At 35.5% G+C, this 26,888-nt stretch overlaps 4 protein-coding genes across 6 annotated transcripts in view; 3 read left to right on the top strand and 1 right to left on the bottom strand.

Moving 5' to 3' along the window:
- The window catches only part of LOC143188404 (proton-coupled amino acid transporter 2), a 29,281-nt gene extending 26,351 nt beyond the window's left edge, over positions 1–2,930 (top strand). For all 3 annotated transcript variants that reach the window (XM_076392622.1, XM_076392623.1, XM_076392621.1), the window contains one exon: positions 336–2,930. In XM_076392622.1, coding sequence (XP_076248737.1) covers positions 336–583 — 248 coding nt within the window. In that variant the 3' untranslated portion in view covers positions 584–2,930. The remainder of the gene's footprint in view (positions 1–335) is intronic.
- A 412-nt stretch (positions 2,931–3,342) lies between these two features.
- Positions 3,343–8,380, top strand: LOC143188403 (uncharacterized). Its single transcript, XM_076392620.1, is given in 11 exon segments — positions 3,343–3,363; positions 3,424–3,621; positions 3,695–3,836; positions 4,014–4,237; positions 4,306–4,437; positions 6,236–6,318; positions 6,452–6,656; positions 6,961–7,102; positions 7,297–7,490; positions 7,576–7,742; positions 7,793–8,380. Coding segments are annotated over 11 exon segments (1,677 nt in total). The 3' UTR covers positions 7,962–8,380.
- Positions 8,381–8,706: 326 nt separating this feature from the next.
- On the top strand, positions 8,707–16,098 carry LOC143188402 (luciferin 4-monooxygenase). Its single transcript, XM_076392619.1, has 8 exons — positions 8,707–9,080; positions 10,679–10,804; positions 12,049–12,256; positions 13,249–13,727; positions 14,135–14,312; positions 14,782–15,003; positions 15,170–15,399; positions 15,639–16,098. The coding sequence occupies exons 1-8, from the start codon at positions 9,054–9,056 to the stop codon at positions 15,798–15,800; spliced, it is 1,632 nt and encodes a 543-aa protein (XP_076248734.1). The 5' UTR covers positions 8,707–9,053; the 3' UTR covers positions 15,801–16,098.
- A 450-nt stretch (positions 16,099–16,548) lies between these two features.
- LOC143188367 (zinc carboxypeptidase A 1) lies at positions 16,549–23,920 on the bottom strand. The gene is made up of 11 exons (XM_076392577.1): positions 23,756–23,920; positions 23,137–23,442; positions 22,594–22,681; positions 21,522–21,809; positions 20,760–20,953; positions 19,155–19,307; positions 18,206–18,724; positions 17,615–17,702; positions 17,334–17,536; positions 16,965–17,049; positions 16,549–16,820 (listed from the first exon to the last, which is right to left on the bottom strand). The coding sequence occupies exons 1-11, from the start codon at positions 23,918–23,920 to the stop codon at positions 16,627–16,629; spliced, it is 2,283 nt and encodes a 760-aa protein (XP_076248692.1). The 3' UTR covers positions 16,549–16,626.
- Between the last annotated feature and the right edge of the window lie 2,968 nt (positions 23,921–26,888).

Raw genomic sequence — 26,888 nt, 5'->3', positions numbered from 1 at the left:
ATCAAGTAGTCAAGTAGTACTCCAGTAATTGTCAAACACTCATGTACTGATCAAGGAATTAGCTAGAAGTCAAATAGTAGCTAAACAATAATCAAGTACTCCTCAAGCAGTAGTCAAGTAGCCAAATACATAAATTCTACGATTGTCATGTCTTTTAAGAAGGTGAAACTGCTAAAAATAAACAACTTGCTCTACCCTTGAACTCAAACTTTAGTCTCACTCTTCCAGGCAATCATACTTCACACACCCTTCATCACGCTGCATTTACGCTTCACACACTTGCAAGTACGATATCTCCAAAAAAATGAAACTCCACTATAATTAATCTGTTGCAGTTGTCCTAGCAGAGGTGATACCCAAACTGGGCCTCTTCATATCCCTCGTAGGCGCAGTGAGCAGCACTGCACTCGCCTTAATATTCCCGCCGATCATCGAGATGGTCGTTTGCTGGCAGAACGCGACCCTCAGCCCCGTCACGATATCGAAGGACATCGTGATAGTGCTGATCGGCTTCCTCGGCTTCGCCACTGGCACGTACGAGAGCCTGACGTCGATCATCCGCGAGTTTAGCACGAAGTCTTAAGCATTAGTCGTTGCTGTATAATAATCGTTGTTAGTTTCTCTTTTTCACTCGTACACGCGGCGAAATCAGCGGATCATGACACCTACGCGAGCACATAGACAATGATTGTTGGAAATGCCGGGATTTCTTTTTTCCTTCTCAAATTTCCTAGGCTATTGTTATTATTTATTAGCGCTAACCAGAGCCTCGCTCTCCTCCTTTAGTATTCTGCCTACCGCCAAAGTTCTGGGCCTCGATGGAAATCTTGTCAACTGTGATCTGTCTGCAACTAAAATGCATAGTTAATGACCCACACTGTGGAGCGTTTAGAAATTTATTTTAGTCAAAAGCCACGGTAAATCTCGAGTTTTCGATTGTAGATGTCAGTTTGAAATATTCTTCATTGTGTAACTAGTGAAATTGTGAGTCAGTGAGATCGGAAGTAGTGTAACTCAATTTAGAATACAAAAATTGGTTTACACCACTGTCAGTAGTATCTACTGAATACAGCAAATTTTCAGGTGAAAAGTAATCAAATTATCCCTCTTTTGGGCAAGAAAAGGGAGAAATAAAGAAACATTGAGTGAGATCAGATGCTGGTAATTCAGAGTATAATTCAATTTAAAAAAACAAATTGGCTTATATCAATGTCGATACTACTGAATGCTTCAAAATTTCAAATAAAAATCATAGAAAATATATTATCCCTTTTCTAGTCCAAAAAAGGGATAAATAAAGAAAACGTGAAGAATATTCCAAAACTGTTAACTGCAATCTCCAAGTCCTCTCGTTCAAAGCCACGCTTCCACGTGTGAAACATCTGACAGATTCACAAGTGGAATCGTGACTTAACGTCTTAATATACCATTGTGAATTCACAGCGAATTCACAGCGTCAGTTGATTGTGTCCCGATGGCAACGTAAACCTAGGATTATCCTGTAGAGATATAGACTAAGATACCGAAGAAACTTGACTGTTATTGTAATTACCGTGATACGTAGCTCTAACGAACTAGGAAAGCAGAAGGAAATCGGAGGACGAACGTTGACCACGTTCATTTTGTAACCATTGTAAATTGTAAATTCATACTCGACGATCGTGTGATACAAAAGACAAGAGTGTAGATTGTTATATATAGTACGTATACGCTAATTTCTCGCCGACTATCGCTTGGACCGACGACGAACGGAATGTTGAAGGGCCTTTGGAAGGCTCGACCGATTTCTCGAGCGCATCGATTTCGCGCATTAGCTGTGAGAATATACGATTGTATCGTAGTTGTTTTAGGGTGACCAGCGCATCGATTCGACGAATCGAGACGATGAAATATATTTTTTTAAACGCACCTTTCGTAACACTTTTCTTAAAATCATTCAAGAACAACCCTAATTCGAGCATGGAGACGATGGAACGAAACATTGGTCACCCTGGGGCACAAAAAATTTGATTAATATTGATATTATTCGTCACACGCGTTGTTATTATTACGAGAAACGTCGTGAAATTGTTTCGAACGGTCGTGTGAAATTTTTATGATACTCTTGAACTGTTTGCGAAAACTTCGACCCTTAAAGGGATAGATCGTATATGTAAGAAATCGACGTGACACCGATATAATGTATATTTTATTTATTTCTTACTACTCTCGCAGTATGGTTGATATTTATAAAAGAAGAAAAGAAGACGACGAGAAATTGAACATCGTTTGATTGTATGTTATATATCATAGATGAAGGAACCTACTTTATTACTGATCTTTTTTTATGTGTATAGGATATAGTACCGAAGAAAAAAAGTCATTTAAAAAAGTTAGAAGAACATTAAAGCTGAGGAAGCGATCATCGGATAATTCGTGTTTAGAAACAGAGTTACCAGCTCGTTTATTCCTATTTGTTGCATATCATTTTACTGACACCATGCTCAAAAATAATTAAAGGAATAGGGGATTTTCAAAGAATATGTCCAGCAAAGAAAAAACGGTATTTCAGATATCGAGTAGAAATTTAGATTTGATATAAGTATTGTGAAAGAAGTTTTCTAATATTTTTGCGATTTAGTACAATTTATCAAACTGATCGAATTTATTAAATTTTATAGTCTATCGAAATGAAGTGTTTTAAATTTTAAACTCTCGAAAATTTATTCATGATTATCTTCTGTTACCCTCTTGGATCTTTCATGGACGCATTGTTATCGACATAATATTCATTGTTTAAGCGACTCATTGATGTTAGAAAGTAGAGTACTGCCTTGGAGTACAAATTCTCTCAGGGAAATTTTATACGTATAGATACTCAAGTGTCTTTTATAGGGTACTGAAGCTTGATGAACCATGGTCAATAAACTTGCGTATTGTTTATTCCTGTATCGTTGCGTTCATTCTCTGTTGATCTATGGGTTACCAATTGGCGAATGAATTATATGAAAATTATTGTTCGTACCAGGGGGATTTCAAATAAATATGAAATAGAACAAAAAATTTATAAAACTGCTGACGACATTGAAATATCTGGAACTAATTAATTATATTGCTTTTATTTTTGTTAAACACAGCTCAATAAATTTTTCGTAGAGACACTATAGTATTAAAAAAAAAAAAGGAATATTAATAATTTGACTAATCATTCTGAATTTATCTGTACCCTATCAATTCAGTAACCTGAAGTTTGAAACTAAATTATTTTTAATAACAAATTCGAGAAATCTTTATCTATAGAATGATCGATTGAGCAATGATTTGCTCAGTTAATTAGGAACTATTATTTTCGGTTTATTGGAAATGGATTGCACGAAGGAAGAGGTACATATTAATTTTGGACTTAAAGCTTCATATATTTTAAATTATTATCGTGTATTTTAGTTGGAACAGACAAATGTTTTTCAACTGAATATTCTACTTCCATTAATCAAGATTTTGGACGTTTACATGTTACTCAAGCACGAATTAAGTCCTGATGAATTTTGCATATCCTTGCTTTTTAAAAAGAAAAAGAAAGAAGTATGCAAATTAGATTCGGATTCTATGCAAAGTTACTTTAAAGATCTTGAGGATTTTAAGGTTACAAACACTCCTTTTCTGGAAAATTGTACTAAACAAAATTTGATGTAAAGTACTTTAACAATTTTTACAGACGTTGCCGATTTCTCTGCAAAATATAATCATAGATTTATTCATGAATATTGCTCGTTATGAACAATTCCTGGAAGTAGTTAGCAGGGATATTTTGGACAAAAAAAATTGTCGAAATTATGATGATTTACACCTCACCATGGGTAAATTATTTAATGATCATTATTTTAAAAAATGCCTATTATACAAATTGTGTAATCTATCGAAGGTATTTTAATATTTTTAGTATTTTTATTTGATTCATATTCGTTTACCAAAATTATTACAAAAGCTTTGACACTAAATTTCCTTCTAATTAGTTAACAAATTTATCATTTCAGTGCTCGTATACGTTCTGGCGTACAGAGTACTCTCCTTATTCTTCGAAAATTCCATCGATTGCTTCACCCATTTCAAACTGAAGAGAATGCTGTATCTGGTTTCGTATCTTCTTCGTCCAGAAACCCCCAATTTTTTTTATGACAAAAGCTGCCCGATATTTGAAGAAGATTTCGTTGAGCAGAGACTGATTCTACCATTTCTAGAAGCCACGCCATCTTTAGAGGTTTCCTTCTAAGCAGAAATTAATAAAAGTGTCCTCCTAGTAGTAATTAATTAAAGGTTTATTGATAGAAACTTCGTGATCAGCTAAAAGAACAAATACAAAAAATGAAACCATCTAAAAAGGAACCTACTGTCCCCATTATCATGAATGTCCTGAACAGAACAAGAAAAACCTCCAGTGCGCCTCCTCCTACGCCAGAAGTAAGTAGTCTCTCTTCAGAATAAAAGTCTTCCAATAAATTGAATTTTATTTACGCGATATTCTCTTCACTTTTATATTAAGATAAACAGAATCATCTATACTCCCTTAAATAGTATATAAAAATATAATTTCACCCTTCGAACGTGAACTCGTCAAAAACTAAATTGATTAACTCTCTAAAGAAAAATAGAAAAAAATAAAGAAGATTAGAAATATTATGAATATCCACAGTAGATTCTTTTTCCTAAAATTGTGAAGCTTGAAGTTCACCAGTTTGGTTTCTGACAATAAAAGAGATAAAGTAGTCCAGTTTGACTAAAAAGTCTTCAAGATTTCCTTTTCTTGAAGACTCCTCATATCCTGGGTAGGACTTGACGAAGATGAAATTCTCGCGCGAAATTCCAAGAACGAATTACACGAAGCCTTTGACGGAAGTGAAGCTGCAGTCGCTGCGAGCTGCGAACAAATTGCAAGCTATGAATTTACTGAAGGCTGCAAACGAGAATGCTCCGAGTTGTTTGCAGCGTCCCAAAGGTTTGATTAAGTCGGTGAAGCAGGAAGAATCCAGAACAATTTTCATGAGGAAGCCAGTTCCAACTTTTAAGGTTGTATCTTGGAATTTCTTATTAAACTTTCTATGTAAATTTTATCCATTGAACTTTTTACGTACATATTTTCTTATTAAATTTTTTACATAAATTTCTTCCTCTTGAACTTTTTAAATATATTTTTTACTCTGGTATTGAGTATTTTGGAGCACCACTTACCTACTACTACAAAATTTAATCTTTGGTAAACTTATGAAAACTGAAATCTCTTTAAGTCCTGAGTGATGCACTCAAAGGTTCAAAGTTTTATTTTTGGTCTAAGTGCTTATAAACAACATTGAATGTCCTCTACATGACCTTGTTCAATATTATTCTATAAATCATTTCAATTAATATCCTTTCCAATGTTGCGTGTTGGAAATTTGTGGTAACGTATACAGCGAACATCACGAGTTCTTTTAATTGAACAGGCAATTGATGTATGAACTTTGTTCAGTGTGATGTAAGACAAAGGCAAGAATGAATTTTACACAGAATAGATCTGTACGTTTTTATAATTAATTTATGCAAAAAGTCACTTGTGGAAGTACAGGACAAATGAATACAGGATTACTCAACAGTAAATAAAATAGCATTAATTTAGAGATACAAGTTTTTATTCAAACGCGATGCAATTATCTTAAATATGTTTTATCAAGGTGAGTTGTTATGGGATATTAGAATGTATAATTCATTTTAATTCTTAGATAATATACATGTACAAATGTACAAACGAATTGACTGTTTTTATATGGATATACATAACACTAGCTAGGTCAGACACACTGAAGTCAGTAGAATAAGTCTTAAGTCAGACATAGTAAAGCTAGTAGAATAAGTTTCGAGACATACAGAAATGTACCAGGTCAGACACAGAAAAATCAGTAGAATGAGTCCCAGGTCAGACACAGAAAAATCAGTAGAATAAGTCTCAGGTCAGACATAGAAAAATCAGTAGAATAAGTCCTAGGTCAGACACAGAAAAATCAGTAGAATAAATCCCAGGTCAGACACAGAAAAATCAGTAGAATAAGTCCCAGGTCAGACACAGAAAAGCCAGTAGAATAAGACCTATATCAATAGATATTAGATATGTATACAATATCCACTCGATTACCCAGAATTAATATCTGCTTTCTCGTTATATAAACATTCTAGTAATATTCTACAATTTTTGCTAACCTTTTTTACCTCTTTGTCTATTTTTTAGCCTGTCGAAGTGAAACCAACCGCAGCTTCGATTCTAAGGGAATGCGCGCGCGTAATAAGCGACGAAGAGAAAGAAATAAAGAAGTAACTATGTGAATTTGCATTATGCAGATATTTCACCATTTTCTCACTTTCAAAAATAGACGAAGAACAATACTTTTCCATTAATATTTGAACCTTTTGCCACTCAACTAACTTCTTGCATAAATTATTTCAGATTGAAGGAGCTAGCTGAGGGAGGACTGGACCCGTGTTCCATAAAAAAATTCGAAGAAGAAAAACGGCAGCAGGAAAGGGAGGAAGAATTGCTGAAAATACAAGAAAAGCATCTTCTAGCTTTGCTGACTCGCGAAGGCGCTTTTATCGCGAAACAATCGCTATTAAATGACGTGAAACAGCAGGCTGAAAACGTACGCAAAGAGGTACTTCTACTTTATCTTATGCAAAATCATGAGAAGTGGTCGTCGACGTTTATCATTACTATCCAATGTGAATGAAGAAATTGACCTGTATGTGGAAGAAATTTTTATCTCGCGTGATAAAGTTTTCCATCGATTGCTCATTTCTTCGCAATTATCTGCGGTGGCATCTTAAAGACCACCACTTCATTAATAAATACTTTAGAAGAATGTGTTGGCTCATCGTGTTACATATTTAGTTAGAAAATCTTGTAACAAATAGGTGAATTAAATATCACTACTTTGTTGTTTTCTGGTTTGTTTAAAGAGGCAAGAACTATACGAAAAACTGGAAAAATGGAGGCAAAATCATAATAAAGAGATGATGGAGATTGTTGAGAAGTGTCGCGAAATTGAGCAAGGATCTCGTGAAGCTTTTAATGCTATGATTGATGAAAAGAAGCAAAAGGGTGAAATATCTTCCTATTACATATAATTGCACAACCTCTGATCCTGTTCATCTGAAAAATATTATGTTCCAAATTAATATATATTTAAGAGCCTAAGAGAAATAATTTAATAATCATTCAAAATAATTCAAAAATAATTATTTTCTTTAAAATTTCTAGTAGAATAATAGTATAAATTCTTCTTCTATAATTAGCTGCGGAGGTTACAGAAGAATCGCGACAATTGAAGATGCAGCTGATGAAACAGAGAGAAAGTGAGACTCAAAGGAAAATAAAGATGATTCAGGAGATCAAGACGATCCAGTCATTGCGAGCGCTGCCCTTCAAAGATTTTGATCCCACAGAATCCAGCGGCTTGGGTCTTCTTTGTGAAATGTCTTTGGCAGAGGTCTCCCTTGCTCCATTTTAATTCTATATAATACATTTCAATTTTCTGTACAACTGCATATAACACATGCACTCTAATTCCTCAGCTGAAAGAAAGACTGTTTTGGATAAAAATGAAGCTGAACGAGGACATGGAAAATCGAAAAGCTATCATTCATCGAGAACGTGAGAGGCAGAAGAATATGATAGAAGATACTCGCAAAGCACTCGAAAGCTATAAAGTCAACAAGTTAGATATCCAAGAATTTTTCCTATTTTAAAGATAATCCTCTTGCAAGAATTCCATTCTTGACAAAATGAAACATCTCGTTTCTGACTTTCCAGACGAGTGGCGACATCGTCCAAACCTCAGCGAAAGTCTTCTCAGCAGAAAGCTTCTGTTACTTCGCCAGAAATCGACGCCCTAAAGAAGAAGCTGGAAGAACGTAAAGCTTTTAGACTGCAAACGCAAACAGTCGTTCAATCTAAATAAGCAAAGCATCTTTGATGCAACGATTGATGCAAAAGGGTTTGATGATAACAAATTGCGTGTCATTCATACTGACTATTCCATGATGTGTTTTGAATTGTATAATGCAACAGAATGCATTGTCATGCTATCATTGCAGTACTGATTCATGTTTACGTAAGTTCTGTCTTTTTATGTATATTCAACGTATCATCGTTGCACACAGGCTGCAGTCACGGAAAGCAGTTCTCATCAACAGTATGCAGTCTTCTGATAAAAAGAGTCATTTTCTTATCTAAATTTCAACCTGCTCACTTGCATCAAATTTTCCTTAACAGACCAAGAAACACGAGTCGCTTTTTCCTTGTTTAGGAACAATCTCGTTTACAAGCCATTACTATAGTAATTTAAATACATGTGTTAATACGATTATTATATTCTTAATTTCCAAACGAAGACAGTACAAGTATTTATGTTAATAAAAGCAGCGAAAAATGTAGAGTAAAAAGTACAAATTGTAAAAGATTGTAAAAGTACACAAATTAGAAACAAGTTTAGCTGGCCTCGTTAAGCCAGATTTGGAAGTAGAATAAACCAGTCAACAACATAAACAATTACTGTCACACTACGATAGTGTATATTTTATACAATGAATCTAAAGGAAACAGTCGTACAAGGAAAATCAAAGCAATTCACACTCCCCTAAAAGTGAAGACAAGAAAATGCGTTATCAATTAGAGAGAGGACAAATATTTTTCTAATTATCGAAGAGACACAAAAGTGGCAATCGCATACTGTGTCAACTCACGTAAACACATGGGGACAGTTGGATCGACCCTCCAACTGTAATTGTTATCATCGACAAATGATAGTCTCCAGTCAGTCATGAAAGACATAGAACGCACAGTGTTCTCTGTTTTACAATAAGAAGAAGGGAGGGGGGATCACGAGATGCACATTGACGTACATCTTATATTTCTTACGACAGTCGTTGTCGAAGCATCGTGAAAAGTGTCTGTTCGCGTTTCCACGATCTCCTCTGTCGTCGAGTGTTCCTCGAGAAAAAGGGAACCTAAAAGGCTGCCATACAAGACCATTCGCCTTCGATGCGTCAACATGGTCGCTGACGAGAAGAAAAACGATGTAAGACCTGCTGAAGATTGTTGATTATTGACTGATTTGCGAATTAGGAGGAAAATTCAAAATTTAAAAGCAATTTCTAACCCTTGTGTATTACAAGAAATTTCACCTAATCCAAATATTCTGATTTTAATGACTAGCAATTTTCTTTTAACGTAATATCACTTCGAGGAGACGAAACGCTTGGATCAAAGCTTAAATTTTCAGCGCTTTTTTAATATAATTTTGTAACAGTGTAAGTCACAGCAAATGTTTTCATTAAAAAATATTTAATCTTTGGTGTTCTACTCCCCTATTATAAAAAATATCCTAGACACAATTGTATTCGAAACACGAAAAATGCTGAAACCTTGGGGGTTGATTTCACCCCTACCTAGAGGGTTCCCACCAATGAGACTATGCTTATTACGTGAATTTCCTTGTAATAAATATTTGGATTCATGGAATATAGAATACTGAAGCGCGAGTATCTCCGTTTTAGTTTTGCCATTTATTTCATCTTGCTGGCTAGTACCTTGTCATTTACAAACAAATAGCTTTCTACATAACCGTCGTTCTTAGCCGGATTTAAAGACGATCCTTTTAGTTTTCCTCACATCTTTAGGCTCACATCTTGTGGATCCCTTGCCAAACCATGGTACCAGCAAATGGCATCCCTCTGCGATTTGGACCTTGACCTTGACGATCCTCTCCTTTCTCCTCTGTGACTGTCTCCTGCTCCTACATCAGGTGAACTCTGCTATCATCAGCCATAGGTCCACCAACTCGCTCCGTAGGGCCTCGATTTCGCTGTCCCTCGATATTTTCTGTACTTGCGCCTGCAGCATAGTCTCTCCTGTATTTTGTCTACTAAATCGGCGACTTTCTTTCTGACTCAACCGATATCTCGATGTCGTTGACCTAGTCTTGTTTTTGCATGTGTATTGTTTGGGCCCCTAATTGGGTCGACGATCTCGCAGATCTTACCGATTGCTCGTCGCGATCCTCGGTCGTGATCGGTCACGATCGGCTCGCCTCGCGTGTCGCGGGCCCGTGTGTACCGCATACGCGTTTAATATTTCGTTTAATATTTCAATAAAAAGTGACATTACACACGTAATAAATTACGAAATTTTTTTTCGAATTTCTAATTGTTACAAGATTAAAGCGCTCGAATTTCAAGGTTCCAATGTAATTTAAGATCATAAAGCCTAGCGTAAGGAAGAAATGAATAAACAGGTCATATAGAAGCTAGCAAAATGCAGCTTACGTAAATTGTCCATTGCATAATTCGACCACCTCTTGCACGAAGACTATCCGTCGAAAAGAGTTCAATTGTTCATAGTTAGCTTCTCATTAACACGTTAACTGCTGCGGAGGGTTTCAAGAGTATACCCAGAAGACAATGGTATAAAACAGTTTACATTTTATGGCTTAATACACTTTGGCTTTGGGGTCTATATACAGTTTTGAGATTATTTAGAAATGGTTAATTTTGGATTTGCGCTGCTCTTCAACTCACCTATTCAATTAAGTCATCGACAGTAAATTTATTAAAATTGTTACATGCACTTTGGCTTTACTTCTTGCCTTTACTGTCATCGCAATTGCATTGTGACCAGGATGCTCCTTTCACCATCGAAAATAACGTGCTCAAGGGGAAGCTGGTGCCCTGTATACCTCGGTACACCAGTGTCGGGCAATTATTGTTTGACACGATGAAGAACAATCCAAATATTGTGGGGCAGGTATGTCAGCCGATTTGTCCATTCTTAACTATCTGTTGATGTTTAATAATAGTAATTGAACAGCAAGTATACTAACCAAGTTTATAGGCGAGAATGGGTACTTTAGGTTTGTCTATTTCTTGGCATCAAATAGTAACTGTGCAGTTTATGATTTATGATGTAATTTTGTGATGTATTAGTCTTTTATATGAAACTTAAAGTGAATTATGCTTGCTGTTGTGTATTTACCATGATATTTATCATTTTGAATGTCAGTTTTTGAAGTTAAAGGGTCTAGAAAAAAGACAAGTGTAACGAACTTTGAATTTAAATTTATAAATTTTAAAGTTTGAATTTAAATATTTAAATTCTAACGAATTTTGGGTTTAAATTTTAAATTCAAATTCAAAAATTTTTAAATTTGAGTTTGAACTATTTTATAGCTGAGAAATGCTTTTGAATAATTCGTTTACCATATATTGACAAAGTTTGAACTTGACTCTAAATAGACTTAGTTTGAGCTTGTACTATTATTAAGGCCATTGTAATTGATTTATTGTTCGAGCGATTTTCAAATTGTTTGGTGCGCTGGAACGTTGAAGGTCGATTAAGGTTTTAAGATAATTGATTTCATGAATAAAACAGCTGCATAAAGCTTAAAAATATTAATGGTATCCGACTCGTAATAATTATTTAAAGATTAATTTACTAAAATTTGTGCAAATTCTGATTCCAAAGCTTCTAATTCCAAAAATGGAAGATATCAGTTATGGCAGTAATAAAATAACTGCATTGTCATACATATTAGTAAGTGATTAAATAAGTGCATTGTCATATACACATTTATAAGTGATTCTATGAGTCAGGAGATATTTCTGTTTATGTAATTTCTCAATTTTTACGAGTTCTAACTGAATATCTCTAACTCCTAACCGCTGATAGTAGAGTAAATAAATCTATTTGATAATGAATGCAGTTCTTGATTCGCATTTTCCACAATTTCACAAAGACAGATTATATAAGCTTAGAGACTTTACTTTGGCTCATTATTTGTAAAAAAAATGAGTTCATGAATTAATAAATATATTTATCTAGATTATTTTAAATCTACTGAATTAATGCTAGTAAAATATACAAAGAGAATGATAAAATATCTAAACAGTAATGTATACTATTTTACTGTGAAATTAAGTTAGATAGCAGAAAGTGAAATCAGTTAAAGACAAAAATACTTTTTAATTATTAAATGTGATATAATATTGTAGGTAGATGTGGCCACAGAACAGGAAGACACTTTGGCAGAGATGCTGGAGAGGGCCATTAAATGTGCCCTGTGGTTGCAGAAACAAGGGGTGATGAAGGGTGACATGGTCGCAGTTTCCACGCACAATCACTTCGATTCTTTCATCCCCTGTATAGCTTCGCTCTTTATTGGTGCTGTTTTCAACCCTTGGGACTACGAGATGAATATTCGTAAGCAATTACCTATAATTACGTGACAAACACACAACACGAAACAAATCTTAAGCTGCTTCTAAAGAGCAAATATTTTCAATGCACTTATCGTTGGAATTAGTGTTGACACCTCAATATATAATATTTATTTGAACTATTTTAATTGTTCTATTACTGATCTCCTGCAAAGAGGAATTAACCCCCTAAAATATTTCTGAGTTCAAGCAGTGAGTGTGTTAAGCAATCCAGACATGTTTTCAGCGCAATACACGTAATGCTATAATATTATCTAATGCTTTTGTCTCCAGAATCCTCTTTCTGATCAATTGGAAGCAGGTTACAGACTTATCTGTGTTCTATAAAGTGTTCTATCTGTGTTCTGTAAATAATACTATTTGCTTCGCAAATCTCTGGAGTATTTCCATGTATAGGACATTCTTTATTAATTTTTACATTTTCTACTAATAACACAGTTCTTAGTTACTAATAGAAGTTACTAATAAAAACACAGTTACTAATAAAAAATTCAACGAGGTTTTCATTATTATTATAAGAATTGTAGATCTCAAATTTAAATTTAAAGTTTTCTTAACTCAAACATTATATCATTTTCTCCATTAGTGTCATGAATATTTATCATTGATAAGTAATCCATGCAAAATATTTTACATAAGGGAGGACTTCAGAATTTTTTGAATTCTTTAATATATGAACACGTTGACAGTCACACTAACTTCACTAAAAATTCTACCACTTTAACAGTAACTTCAATTTGAAAAAAAAAAATTAATTTCAATCCATTCTTGTATTTATTTTACATTATTCCCCTTCTTCCAGCTAGATCAGCTAGTCTGACTATCTTCTCTATATTTTGTTATTCATAATTATGTACATTAATGTTACTAACAAGGCGATATAAAAAATTCATCCATGAACATTACACTGAACCTATTAACATTCCAGGGTCAACCGAACTGCATAAATCTGACCATACACTTCCACATTTGCAGAACTGGCACGTTACTTCATGAACTTAACCGAGCCAAAGGTCATCTTCGCGAACGAACAATCGGTGGGGGTGGTGCTGGAAGCAGCGAAGATCGAAACGTTTCCAATCAAAGTGGTGTGCTTCGGAGACTACCCTGGCGCGATACCATTCTCAGAGGTGTTGAACAGTCACGATAACTCAGCAGTGGAGAATTTCCAGTGCACAGAGATCGACGACCATCTTCACCCAGCGACTGTTTTTTTCTCTTCTGGAACAACAGGTTTGCCCAAGGGCGTGCAATTACCACATCTTTCGTGGCTCCACATACTGGAAGGGAAAGATGTCTTGTCCTTCAACAATCTGACGCCGCTGTGGTTCAGTTCTTTATATTGGATCAGCGGTACCCTACTTAGCATGAAGTCTCTTGGTGCCTGCACGAAGAAAATTATTGGCGGGGACTACGATGAGAAGACTGCTTGTGAAATCATCGAGAAATATAAGGTAGTGAAATCTGTAGTTGCAAGGTGAAACGACCTGGTCCACATGTCTTTCTTTCGAGATATTGGCATTTAAAATTTTCAACTTCAATACTGTCTTAGGAACTTGTATCTTCTGGGACCCTTATTTTTCTGTGGAAAGAGAAAATATTCTTTTACGACAATTTTCAATCGATGTTAGATCGATCAACTCAGTTATCCAACGAAAAATTAGGGAACTTAAAAATTTCGGACACCTGTCGTCGAACACCCTATATAGTTAATACCTATTAGTACTATATAAATCAGTTACTTCAATAGAGAAATAATTTCATTTACAATCTCACAAAATATTAGGCCATTACAGACATGTTCGTCTAGAGGTTCCATCGACCAATTCTCTGCAAATTTATTAATCATGCATGTTCCCAGGTCACGTGGTTAATGCTTGGCACAAGTATGGCAAACCGATTCGCTCGATATACTGACTTGAAGAATTACGACCTGTCCAGCCTAAAGTATATGCTGATAGGGGGTGCTAGTATGAAACAAGAATCTGAAAAAGTATTGAGGAAGAGCGTACCAAACACCTCGATCGTCCAAGCTTATGGTACGATATACAGGTTTTTTGAGAACAGGGGTCAGAAACTTGAAGGATTGATTTTGCTTGCTAAAATGAGATGAAACCTAAGAATTATAAAATTGCGTTTAGGGCTTCATTTCTGAGGTATTAGAATATGCGTGAAATGTGTCTGACTTGACTTGTTCCACTGATATCACTACGTCTGACCTAGCTGCGCGTCTACAGTAGAACAAGACAAGTCAGACACGTTTCCCGCGCACTTTAGGTGTATCTTCTATCATTAATAATTGAGGAAGGAAACTTCAAATCCAATTTTGTTATCCTTAATTTTTATCTTATTATAGTATGTGGAATTATATCTCCAAATTTTTGAAAAAAATCTTTATAGTTTCTAGAAATTTAAATATATAAAAAAATACAGAGTACGTATAATAGTAATAGTCGATTTAAATCCTATTATAAATTCATTAAATTTGACGATTAATATTCTTCTCAGGCATGACGGAACTTGGAGGCATCTGCACTGTTCAATTACCAGATAGTACTAATGGCTCCTGTGGCGTAGTTCTCGCAAATTGTGAGATAAAAATCATCGATCCAGAAACACAGAAAACTCTAGGCCCCAATCAGACTGGTGAACTTTGTGCAAAAACACCAACTATGATGACTGGCTATTACAAGAACCCTGAGGCTACCAAGAGCATCATCGACAAAGAGGGTGAGTGAAAAGAATGCTATTCGGCTACAAGAGAAGAAACATTGCAAGGGTAATTTTACACATAAAAATGAGACGAAAATTAATATTAACGAAATTGTATTTTAGTCTCATGTGCATTTAAAGTTAATTATGTCAATGTTAGACAGTTTTGAAATGTTTATTTCAGGTTGGATACATTCTGGTGATCTAGCTTATTACAACGAAAAGGGGGAGATATTTATTATTGATAGATTGAAAGAAATGATTAAGTACAGAGGGCACCAAATAACTCCTACTGAAATTGAAAGTCTTCTTCACACACATCCAGCTGTGTTAGAAGTTGCAGTTATTGGTGTTCCTCATCCTACTGATGATGAGCACCCTGTTGCCTTCATTAGCAAAGTACCAAATAAAGAGGTTTGTTCATATAATTAAAATATTAGCGTAATACACAATTTTATATGCATAAGAAAATAGTGAAGTTTAACAATTTTTTATTCGGTTAACTATTGAATAAAAGTGGGGATTCTTAAAAGAATTTAATAAGATAAAATAAGATAAACTGTTTTTATGGTAGAAGACAAAAAAATGGTGATCCATAATGATGGCTGAAGTAATTAGAATTACAATTGTAGTTTGAATTAATTTTGTTTTAGGTAAAAGCTCAAGAAATAATAAACCTGGTGGAAACTAATTTAATGGATCATTGTAAATTACGTGGCGGAGTGCATTTTATGGCCAGCCTCCCACATACACCCTCGGGAAAGATTGCGCGGAAGGAATTGAAAGCTATAGCAAAAACCCTGCGGGTTAGCTAAATTAATACACTTAATATGGCAATTGGTTTGTAAAATATATGTTTTACTTTCGAAGAGAATCTCAGTATTATAGGTAAAGGACTGGTGTCCTTACTTTGGGTTTTAATTCTGGGTATAAAATACTTTATGTTATAATTAAGTATGTTTTGCAAGGAAGGAACGTGTGTGTAACGTGATTGTTGTAAAAATTGTATATGTGTACTTGTATTAATACACATAAATGGCTGTGGTATTTATAGAAGAATGCGTCAAATTTACAATATCTTATTAAAACGTGCAATAAATAGGTAGAAAGACATCTATTGCACATTTTGTTATTGAGATGTTCTTACTGTTAGTTTCAATGACACAAAAACCAGTTAGTATTTGTGGTAGATCCGAAAAAACGATCAATATCTAATTTATCTTAATATTCTAATTTATATTGCAGTATAAAATCACTTCTTTTTATTGCACTGAAGATTTTAGCCTTGTAAAAATATTTTAAAAAACGATCAAATCCAGTATTTATACACGCTGTATACAAGTACATTAATAATTATAGGCAACAATTGATCCCCTAATGATTTTTTAATACTTACACATAAACATGAATTACACCGAAAACTCACATTATATTCCAATAGAGTTTGTGAAAAAAAGATATTCAAGGAAATGAAGAAAACAAAAGGCGCTATAAATATTTTAAAAAAATAATTAAAATTTATTTTTCATGCTGCTTTTGTAAGAGTATCTATAATAATAAATATACTAGTCGATATATTTATTATTATATTATGCGTGTCTTTTTTGTCTATTGGGATTCATTCATTTAAGTGTCTTCTGTTTATTCGTATCCTCGTGCCTTGGCTTCCTTGAACATGGCAACCAAGGAGTCAAGTGTTTCCAAAGCTGTCGGTGCAATTTGGTTGGCGGGAAGCAGGAAACCGTAGCGACCAGTGTCTCGCAATTCGTAGGTGAAGGTTACTGGTTTGTGGAATGTTCCCTTCACCCAGTCCATGGAGCTTCCGCTAGCAATGTCTGAAATTTCAATATGAGAAGTATGAACAAAAATTCTACCCTAGTTTAATCTTTTTAAGAGTGACTTTTTAATTCTGAAGAATTCTTCTCAGTGACTCTATTTCCTGTTGACATTATATTTGAAATAAGTATTTATATACTCACAAATGGTTTCAGCAATGTTTCCAGTCTGGTATTTAGTTCCATATCGTTTTGCAATCGCCTGAATAGTCTTCTGGCCAATTTGGAGCTGAAAGTAATGCAAAATAAATTATCTTTTCCTGTTAATCGTTATCAACGTTTAAGTAGTGAATTAATTGGGCGTTGCAGTCTCTGATTTTCCAGATAAAAGGAATAAATCATACATCACAAATATCAGTGCAGACGATGCGTTTCTTATCATATCACATAAAATAACGCGCAATGAAGGATATTATAAATAAAGGAAGAGTATTTTTTCCAAAATTCTCAAAGAAAAGATTGACAAAAAATTTCAAAATATTCACTATAGTAGATACTATTTATTTTACTTACTTCCTCCTTGTAGTTCTCCAAGTGATCCCTCGTGTGACCGTAGGGGAACATCAGAAGCTGCGAGTAGCTGTGGAATGCAACGTAGGCGTAGAATTTGTTAGAGATGGATTGGATGTATTCAGACATCGATTTCGTTTCTATATCAGAGAAGGCGGAGCTGCCAGCATAAGTGTCGGCGCATGGGCTGCTGCTTGCACCACCAGCTGAAAATATCAATGATTTCTATTAGTTCTTAGGAAACGAAAGTGGAAGGTGAAGAAGGTACCAAGTATGAAACTTACACATCCATTTGTAGCCCCAGTTCCTGTTGGGGTCAGAGCCCTTGCAAAGGGAGCCATAGGGTTTGCGGGTCTTCCTCCACATACGGTTCTAGAACATAAATATAATATTTGAATTATCGATAAGACACTTTGGAACTTACACATATCTAATATTGGCTCCATGACGCGTCAACTTTCGCTAAAAATTATTCGTAGATACTGTCTCATCGAATGACTTACATAGTTATCAATTAACACTTTTCATTTATCACAGATAGATATCATGACAGAAGATAGTATATTAAACTACTAGAAATGACCAACATGAGATAAGAATCAAGCCAAGTATTCTTTGAACTGTTTCCAGCTACACATTGTGACTAGCCTCACGTAATGCAAAATAAGTTCTTCTAAACGATAAAAATACTGATTTACAATTAGCTGAATTAACAGAACGAATATCAGTTTCCAAATTTCGATAACTCTTTCAATTATTTTTTTTAGAATCTCTTTAAATCTCCATAAATTTCTTGTACCAAAAGTATCGTAATATTTGGAAAAGGTTGTCTTTATTATAAACTCTTCAATTCCCCAATTTAGAATTCAACTTACGGTCGTGTGGGTGTATTCGTAGCCATCAGGGTTGAAGACAGGGAAGATGTACCACTCGTGGGACTCAGCAAGGTGTCTGACCTCGGGATCATTGCTATGCAACAGTTCGTTTAGCATGTAGAGAATGGTAGCAGGTCCAATCCATTCTCTAGCGTGGATTCCAGCCTCCAGGAAGACTCCAGGCTTGTTGCCACCGAAAGACAATTTCACACCCTTGATCTGACGACCCTCGTAGGTCTTTCCAGGGGCGATCACCTGAACCTTGCCAGGGTAGGCCTTGGCCAAGCTGTCCAAATAGGCGTAGATCTCGTTGAGCCTGTGGTAGTTGTTCAGGTCGAACGCTGCCATAGGCTGGATAGCTGGCTTCTCGTTGTCGATCAAAGTTTGAACGTCGTTGATGAAAGTCTCATACTCGATTTCAAATTTCTCCATCATTTGAATGAAGTCAGGAACCTTGTGGGGGGCAACCATCACGTCGACGATGTTGTCGACAACACTTGGGTCTTTCCAGAAGGAGTACTGTGGAGTTTATTGTATTAGAGTTGAAGAAGTAGAGTAAGTCAGAGTGAAACGATTGAATTAGTAAGTTGAAGAACAGTGCAAGCCCTAAATTAGCCATTTTTAAATAATCTCAAAAGAGATAAAGTATATTAAGCCACGCAAGTGGACTTAGAAAGAAAATAAAACTTGTTAACTAGACTTATGGGAAGATAAGTAGACTTAATGCACTTTGGCTCTGAGGTCCAGATGATTTTTGGAGTTGTCCTCCAGCTCATCGATGCAATTATTTAAAATGAAGACAATTATTTTTGATCTTGTAATGTTTCTCTTTTACTAGGATCTGGTAAAGATTCTCTCAATTTGAAACAAAGAAAATTCGCATCTATGATTTCTAGGTTGAAACAATGAAGAATAGAAAATTGACTTAACATAAGATTACTTCACATACCGAGTCAGACATGTCTTCCAGGCTGCGTACCACTGCCAATTGTTCTTCTGTGCGAGGAACCACACGATACACCTTGTAATTGTCGAATTTAGCCTTTTCGGCCGCCGCGAGGGCGACCAGCCCGATGAAAATTAACTTCCACATGATGCTCCTCTGAAAAGTAATTAGTCCCATTATTAACAACCGAAAATACTCTAAACAAATGTAATTCCAATTTTAATCGAAGATTCTCTACTATTAGGAGTTCCCACAAAAGTACAATTTAAGAATAATTAAGAATTTTATGAAATCAGACGGGACTTCAGTGGCAAAAGAAAGAAAGCACTTCTATGTCTATTGATGTCTCCAAACTGAGTCAAAAGCTCGATGTCTTACCCTTCACGATCACACGAGAAGTTTGCGTTCCAGTGTTTCCTTCGTTGTATTTAAACAGTTCACGTGCACACGGCACCAACGATCGATTCTGTTGGATGGTTATTCAAAAATCATATCGTCGATCAATTAAGGAGCCGCTTATTGGGTTTGAATGTCTGCCTTATCAGATTTGTTTCGAGTGAATTATCGCGGCAGGCCACTCCAAGTACCGTCGCAGTTTCACAATCAGTTGCAGACGACTTTTGATTCCGGTATATGTGGAGCCTTTATCGGTCCGTGATTGCAGACGTTACAATTTTTCTATCCCATTTCTGTGATGGCACGTGAGGCTTGAGCGCCAGATCGTCTATGTAGAATAAAAAGTTCGAAAATGCAAATGGTGAGCATTCGAAATTACGTCATTTTACTCTCTTCTAGTCTTCGTCCATTTTTACTTCCTGTTGCAGGAAATTTAATACCTGCTTAATATGCAAATATGACAAATTAGTCGAATATTGTTGAACGAAAGAGTTTTCATTTGTTTCCTCTGTTACTATTTGTAAATTTTATATTACTGTTCTATTGTGCACAGTTGGTTACTTCTGTATTTGTTGCAGCTTCTGGGGATTTAAATGCCATCTGTTAATGGTAATTCAATTTTTCGTCATCGACTAATTTAATTTCCTTATACTATAAGAAAAATCCATTTGTGGATTTATAAAAACTGTGTTTCTAGGAAATCCCCATATTCCAATAAAACAGTTTAATTAACCGCTAATTAAACGCGATAACACGTCAATGCTTTAAGGAAAAATCGATAATTGCAAGTTTATATTTTTAGAGTAGTATCTGAAATCAAGATAAGAGCAGTTCGTGAACAGAGATAGACACATCATGTTTGTAATCAAACTTAGTCTGTTGAGGCCGTGGTCCAAATTTTTTATTTTGGAACACACTTTATTTTACAAATGAAAGTATATTTTTTTTTAAATGTCTTGACTCGTATAAAGCTTAAACAATTTTACAGTATAAATATACATTTAATGTTGGGAAACGAAACGAACCTCCACTTAAGTCCCATTTCTATAATTCTATATAAAAAAATATGAATTTGCATAAATAACTGAAGTTTAGTTAAATACTAGGGAAACATCTTTTTTACTGGTATATTAAATAGTAGATTGAGATGTATAAGTAATGAACACTAAACAGTTCTTAAAAATAATCATTATTCTATCATTATGTCGTAGATAGTCCATATCCAAGTTTCGCAGCCTGCTGAAACATGGCAACCAAGGATTCCAAAGTCTCTTCTGCAGTTGGAATAATCTGACTCGCTGGCAGAATGAAGCCATATCTTCCCGTATCTCGAAGCTCGTAAGTGAATGTTATAGGAGTCTTGTATGTTCCCCGTACCCAGTCCATTGACCCTCCAGATGCAACATCTGAAAGAGCAGAATAAAAACGGAGAGAAGGTAACATAAAAATATACAAACATATAAATTGTCGATATTGAAACAAATGATTCAAATACGATAACACGTCGTATAAACCCAAGCATTGCAATTTTAATTTCAGTATATTCAGCACGATCTGTCAAGAACCATCAATTGGGACCTTTCCAAGGAATACAAGTCATAATAAATACAAACTTATCTACAAATATTTTTATGCTGCAATAACATGCTATACTACTTGCAACAGTTTTCTAAAAAGAAGAATCCTGTGTTGAGGCTTGGGACCAATAATAATTTTACAACAGGGCTTGGCGATAATAAACCAGACCCAAGGTTCTTAAATACGTCGAACACAAATAGATCCACCGACGCCATTTCTTCTTTAGACGTTGAAGTAAACGCGTCTAGTGATCGTGAAATCGCTCAGTTAATTCTCACACAAGTGTTCTAAACCGTACCACTCGAGGCTCTAGCCTTGCAGCATGCACATGGAATCGAATGGCAATCATAGACCTTCGTTTTAATCATTCTCCTCGCGCGCCAGCGATCTACTCACATATAACGTCCACGATATTTCCGACTTTGTATCTGGTTCCGTATTTCTTCGCCAGCGCCTGGACAGAGTAATTCCCGATCTGGAACAGGTCGTTGTAGTTGTCCAGCTTGGCGTTGGTGTGCCCATAAGGAATAAGCAGCAGTTGACTGTAACTGTGGAAGGCTATGTAAGAGAATATCTTATCGTGGATGCTGTGGATATACTGTGACATGGTTCTCGTTTCTGTTTCAGAGAAGGGCCGATCGCCAGGGTAGATCTCGCTGCAGGGGTAGGGACTGGTGCCACCCTCTGGAAATTTAATTAAGATGTTGCGTAAAAATCATTCTCAACACTTTCATTTCGATTGAGAATATCGCGTTCGATTAAGGGAAAGTGTAGAATGTCTCGGAATTGGTGGTACAAGCAGGAGTGTGGTGATTTTGCATTAAAAAATAAGCTGAAGGTATAGAATATAATTGTTTGGTACTGTGATCTACTTTCGAGGAAATTGAGTTTGAATTTTAGGGAGAGGATGAGAGTACTGAAGTAGAGTTTCTGGTATTTGAGGAGTAGACAGGGAGAGGGGAATGTGTATGGCGCACAGTAGAGAAAGTCAATGGTCAGACATGAGACTCCTTGTTCTCCTTATTCTGTGTACTCTTCAAGCAAAACTGTACTTTTGTATATTTATACCTGATTGTAGTTCTCACTCAGTCTTTTCGAAAACTAAGCACGATATTAAAAAATTTTATTGTGTATTTCAGAATTATTTTTTAATGCAAAATTATTATGTTTCTATTTGGACCAGCAGTTCTGATACACCCTGTATCTGAGGTATTAATTAATTCTGAGAATTTCAGGATTTTTTTTTTAGAAACAAATAATTTCTTGCAGTGATTGCTACATGAATTAATTTTTAGAGTACTAACTTTTAGTAGTGTCATATGAGAAAATAGAGATTCTTTTTAATTTTAGATGAAATAGTTTTCCAATAAAGGTAGGGTTTAATATAAATTAGTTTTCCAATACTACTAATTAAATGTATCGAAAGAGTTTAATTTATTTAATTTTGTTATCTCTATGAAATCATCACCTGCCCAGTGGAAATTCCAATTTCTATTCGGATCAGCCCCGATGCAGCCCCTTCCAGTAGGTCGCCTAGTTTTTCGCCAAAGTCGATTCTAAAACAAAAAATCGCACTTCGTACCGTGATTCTTTCTTCTCCTTATCAATCGACTAGATTGCCTCCGTGATATCTCACGTACTTCCAATATCTATCAATCAGAGGGACGAATGCGCATGTTACGATTGAAAAAAGGTGCAGTTGATCGAAGATCCTTAACTAATTACACGATAACTGCTCGATCACAGATAAGACGTTAAGTAGAAATTAAGATTTTCAATGATTTCGACTCGAATCACGTTTGTATACAATTTTTATCTCTTTGTACACAAAGTTATACGTCGTCTGACGTGTACCTCGCGATCAGACGAGTGACATCGAAATCTCTATTTATTTATAACTGAAATTTATTCAACCTCGTTAAAGACTTTCAGATTCGATATCTGGTATTTAAGTGTACATTGTTTTACGATGAGGAAGTGCTTATATAAGACTTATTAAACAATTGTTTACCGTGGTATGAGTGTACTCGTAACCATCAGGATTGAACACAGGGAAAATATACCAATCGTAAGACTCTGCCATGTATCTGACACGGGGATCGTCGCTTAGTATAAGTTCATTCAGGATGTATGTCACCACAGCAGGCGATATCCATTCCCTAGCATGTATTCCACCTTCGATGAAGACACCAGGGTTGCCTTCTTTATAAGAAAGCTTTACTCCTCTTATTCTTCTCCCCTCGTAACTCATCCCTCCAGTTATGGGCTTCACGATTTCAGGATGTTGGGTCACTAGTGAGTCTAGCCAACGATATATCTGAAATTAAGCTTAATTAATAATATGATACAGTGAAACTGAGATTTTTAGATGAACATGCAACGTAGTTTATGGAGTTAAATTTTAGTATAGTATTAAAGAGTATTTTAATAGATGGTATTGAACAATATTTTAATGATATTAGACTGATTAAAAGATGAACATAGTAGTATAGGTAAGATTAGTATAATTAATTAAAAAGCTTGAAATTGTTCAATTTTAAAATTGACAGCAAATCAATTCCACTTCATTCTGCTCTTACTTGTAAAGGCACATAATCTTAAATGATCTTGATAAGTGTTTGCTATCTTACTGAATCCAGTCGATGATAACCCAGCCAATTGAAAGTCTCCTTCAAATTTCCGCGAGGATTTTCAACATCGATGTATTTCTGTACATCGTCCATCATCAATTCAGAATTAATTCGCGTAGTGTTACTGATTTTCATGAACTCTTGCAACTTCGCCGGCGCTATCATAACGTCCGTGGTATAGTTGATCCTCGGCTGGCCCCAGAAATTGTAGCCATCGTCTTTCTGCATAACGTTCAGTAGTTCCAGACCACTAGAGTCAGGCACGAAAACCTTGTACAGTCTGTACCCATCGTATCGTACTTTCTCAGCTGTACAAATCGCTCCCAGGAGAAGCAGGTGCAACGTAATCGATTTCATTGTGGAATTAAAAAATCAACAAAAATAACGGAAGGCTAGTCAAACCCTTATTGAGATCTTAGAAATAGTTTACAGCAACAATCCTCATTTCTTCAACAGGATGCAGTCTTCAGACTTCAAGCTTCAGAAATTAGCAATAATTCTTAATCTATTACAGTATTTTTTTAATAGATTTTCCAGTTTTCACTTTTCCTCAATTTCCAACACTTCCTCTTCCTCTTCCTCTTCTTTATTTCGATCACAGTAAATAGTAAAAAAGGTCTTTCATTACAGTTCTTTTTTATTGTAAGTAGATTTAATCAGTATCTACTTTTCCTCAGTTTCCAACACTTCCTCTTCCTTATTTCGATCACAGTGAATAACAGAAAAGAACTTTCTCAGAACCAAGCGATAGAAAAGAACTCTGCTGGATATTTACACTTCGACTGAGGAAGCTGTTCGAGATTTTTCAATCGAGACTAACTGTCCCGCGGGTTGCTACGCCTCCTGACTGATATAGTTCAGCTTTCACGCGACGAAAGAGAACCGGAAACCGTGCGATACCGGTTCTATCGTTTCTGGTGTCGACGCAGCGTCCTCGGGATGCAGTGCAGGTATGCGCGTGTGAGGTGAATCCTCCTGCGACTTTATATAGGGAGGAGGTGACCGCAGGTGGTAAAAATATCCTGTACGTGAGATAAGTGTAAACAAAAAAAATACGGGCGTACGCATTTGCATGCAAGATGGGACATGGGAATTCTGGCGAGGTTGCGAACAACTGGAGGTTCTTGATGGTTAAAGACCTCGAGGGTACCGTTTGGAAACATCGATAAGACGAGGCTGTCGACGTGCAGTTGAGGAGGAACTTCCTCCTTCGAGATCTGACGTTCTGAAATATTTTTTTACGATTTTATTCCACTGTTTCAGTCTTAGGTATTTCACTAAGTTTCTAAGTATCTTGTTAGATATTTAAGTAAGCTACCGAGTATTTTACTTGTTTCAGTGTTAGGTATTTTACTCCAATAGTCTATGTAATATTGACTTGTATGAAAATTTAAGAATCTATAAAAATTGAGCTCATGCTTCTTATAAAATTTGGAAAAAGTTAGTTTTAACGTGAGGGCTATTATAAAATTTAGAAAATTGAAACATCCAGTCGATAAAATTTGTTTTCTGGTTTCTTTATTTCAAGCCTCAGGTAGGATTCGTTTTGTTCGAGGAGAAGGTAAACCATGTAACTCGTTACATAGTAGTAAATTACATCCTTCTTTACTGAAGAATCTTTGGATTCGATCGTTAACGTGATTTATGGATAAAAAACGCGTAAAGTTACATGTTGCGTTGAATTCTGCAAGTGCAACGAGCCATGATTGAAGACTTCCGGAAGAATTAGAAAAGACGATCGAGTCGGATAAGGTGATTCGCGTCTATTAATTGCCACAGTAATGAAACGGTGAAAACAAACAATTTTATTGTTAGAGCTTGTTATTTTGTACATTGCAGGTGTATTAAATGGGACAGTGAATATCGTAGGAACGTTTGTCCTTCTTTTCCTGTGTTTGATGGAGGCATTATCAAAATGCTGCAATATTAAGCGTACGTGGAATTAATACTAATTCGTGGTGAAACTGGTTGAAGCTTCTTACGATAAAATTTGTCCTTTATAACCTACTTAGAAATAATATCTTTACAATCAGTATCGAATTAGAAAATAATAATAATTAAATATTAAATAAAAAATAATAATTAAATACTAAAGCATAAACATTAGTAAAGAGGGAAAAAATATTTAATAAGCGGTACATAAAAAATAGAGAAAAGCAGAAGAGAGGGGTAAGGTATATATAAAATAGGGAAAGTGCAAGAGAGAGGGCAGGGTGCATACAAAATAAGGGTAACAGAAAAAATAAATTTTAAATTTGAGGAAAACTTAACGATTGTCAAGATGACCACTGGTCAAGATGGCCATTGGTCAAGATGACTATTGGTCAAGATGACTATTGGTCAAGCTCTCCACTGGCCAGGTCCAAGTGTCCAGGGTGGTCCAGGACCCAGGAGGGTCCTCACCCCCTGGAGAACCCGCGACGAGTGACATACTTCTACTCCTGCAGGGGTATTTATACTCCCTTGGGAAGATGAGGAACCAATTAAAGAAGTTCTTCAAGTGGTTGAATTTTCGAAATTGATCGAACGAAGAATAATGCACGAAAATTGATATTTCTTGAAAAATAATCATCACAACAGTTTCTGTCACATACGTTCAATGACCACCCTTGAACCTTGGACCATTCTGGACCCCTGGGCGCCTGGACTCCCCTGACCAGTGGACAGCCTGACCATTGGTCATTCTGTACCGCTGATAAGGTATTCAAATTTTCAATTTAATCATTCCCTTATCCCTATTTATATGTATCCTGCCTACCCTATCTCTTAATATTCATATTTTTTTCTTATTTAGCCGTCTACTAACCCTTCCAATTTTTAATTTCACAGGTGCAATCTGATGTGTAAACTCCGAACGAAACTTCGTTATCGTCACAAGGTAACTTATCGAGCAAACGTTTTATCTACAGAGAGTAAAGGCTATTACTTCATAATCATCAGTCTACTCTAAGTATTTGATATTTTATTTGAAAAATTATTTCAGAATTTTTTTCCAATGGAAATTAATTTTGAGTCAATTTAACTGACGTTTGTTGAAGGTATAAGATGCTCAGAAAATCAAGTTTAATTTGCAATTTTGAATAGGCCAATCTGCATACAATTACCGCTGAAACTTTCTTATTATGACCTACAT

This window comes from Calliopsis andreniformis, chromosome 2, assembly GCF_051401765.1.
Source record: "Calliopsis andreniformis isolate RMS-2024a chromosome 2, iyCalAndr_principal, whole genome shotgun sequence".
NCBI classification, from domain to species: Eukaryota; Metazoa; Arthropoda; class Insecta; order Hymenoptera; family Andrenidae; genus Calliopsis; species Calliopsis andreniformis.
The sequence above is the reverse complement of the archived record's forward strand: the minus strand, read 5'-3'. Positions and strand labels throughout refer to the sequence as shown.

What these genes read in the sequence shown, in the direction of transcription:
- LOC143188402 (XM_076392619.1), top strand. Translation starts at nt 9,054, where the DNA reads ATGGTCGCTGACGAGAAGAAAAACGAT. An exon ending in CTGACGAGAAGAAAAACGAT is followed by an intron (nt 9,081 to 10,678) that starts GTAAGACCTGCT and finishes CATTGTGACCAG; the next exon opens with GATGCTCCTTTCACCATCGA. An exon ending in ATCCAAATATTGTGGGGCAG is followed by an intron (nt 10,805 to 12,048) that starts GTATGTCAGCCG and finishes ATAATATTGTAG; the next exon opens with GTAGATGTGGCCACAGAACA.
- LOC143188367 (XM_076392577.1), bottom strand. Translation starts at nt 23,920, where the DNA reads ATGATAGCGCCGGCGAAGTTGCAAGAGTTCATGAAAATCAGTAACACT. An exon ending in TTGGAATTTCCACTGGGCAG is followed by an intron (nt 21,810 to 22,593) that starts GTGATGATTTCA and finishes TTAAATTTCCAG; the next exon opens with AGGGTGGCACCAGTCCCTAC. An exon ending in TGGAGAACTACAAGGAGGAA is followed by an intron (nt 17,050 to 17,333) that starts GTAAGTAAAATA and finishes CATTACTTTCAG; the next exon opens with CTCCAAATTGGCCAGAAGAC.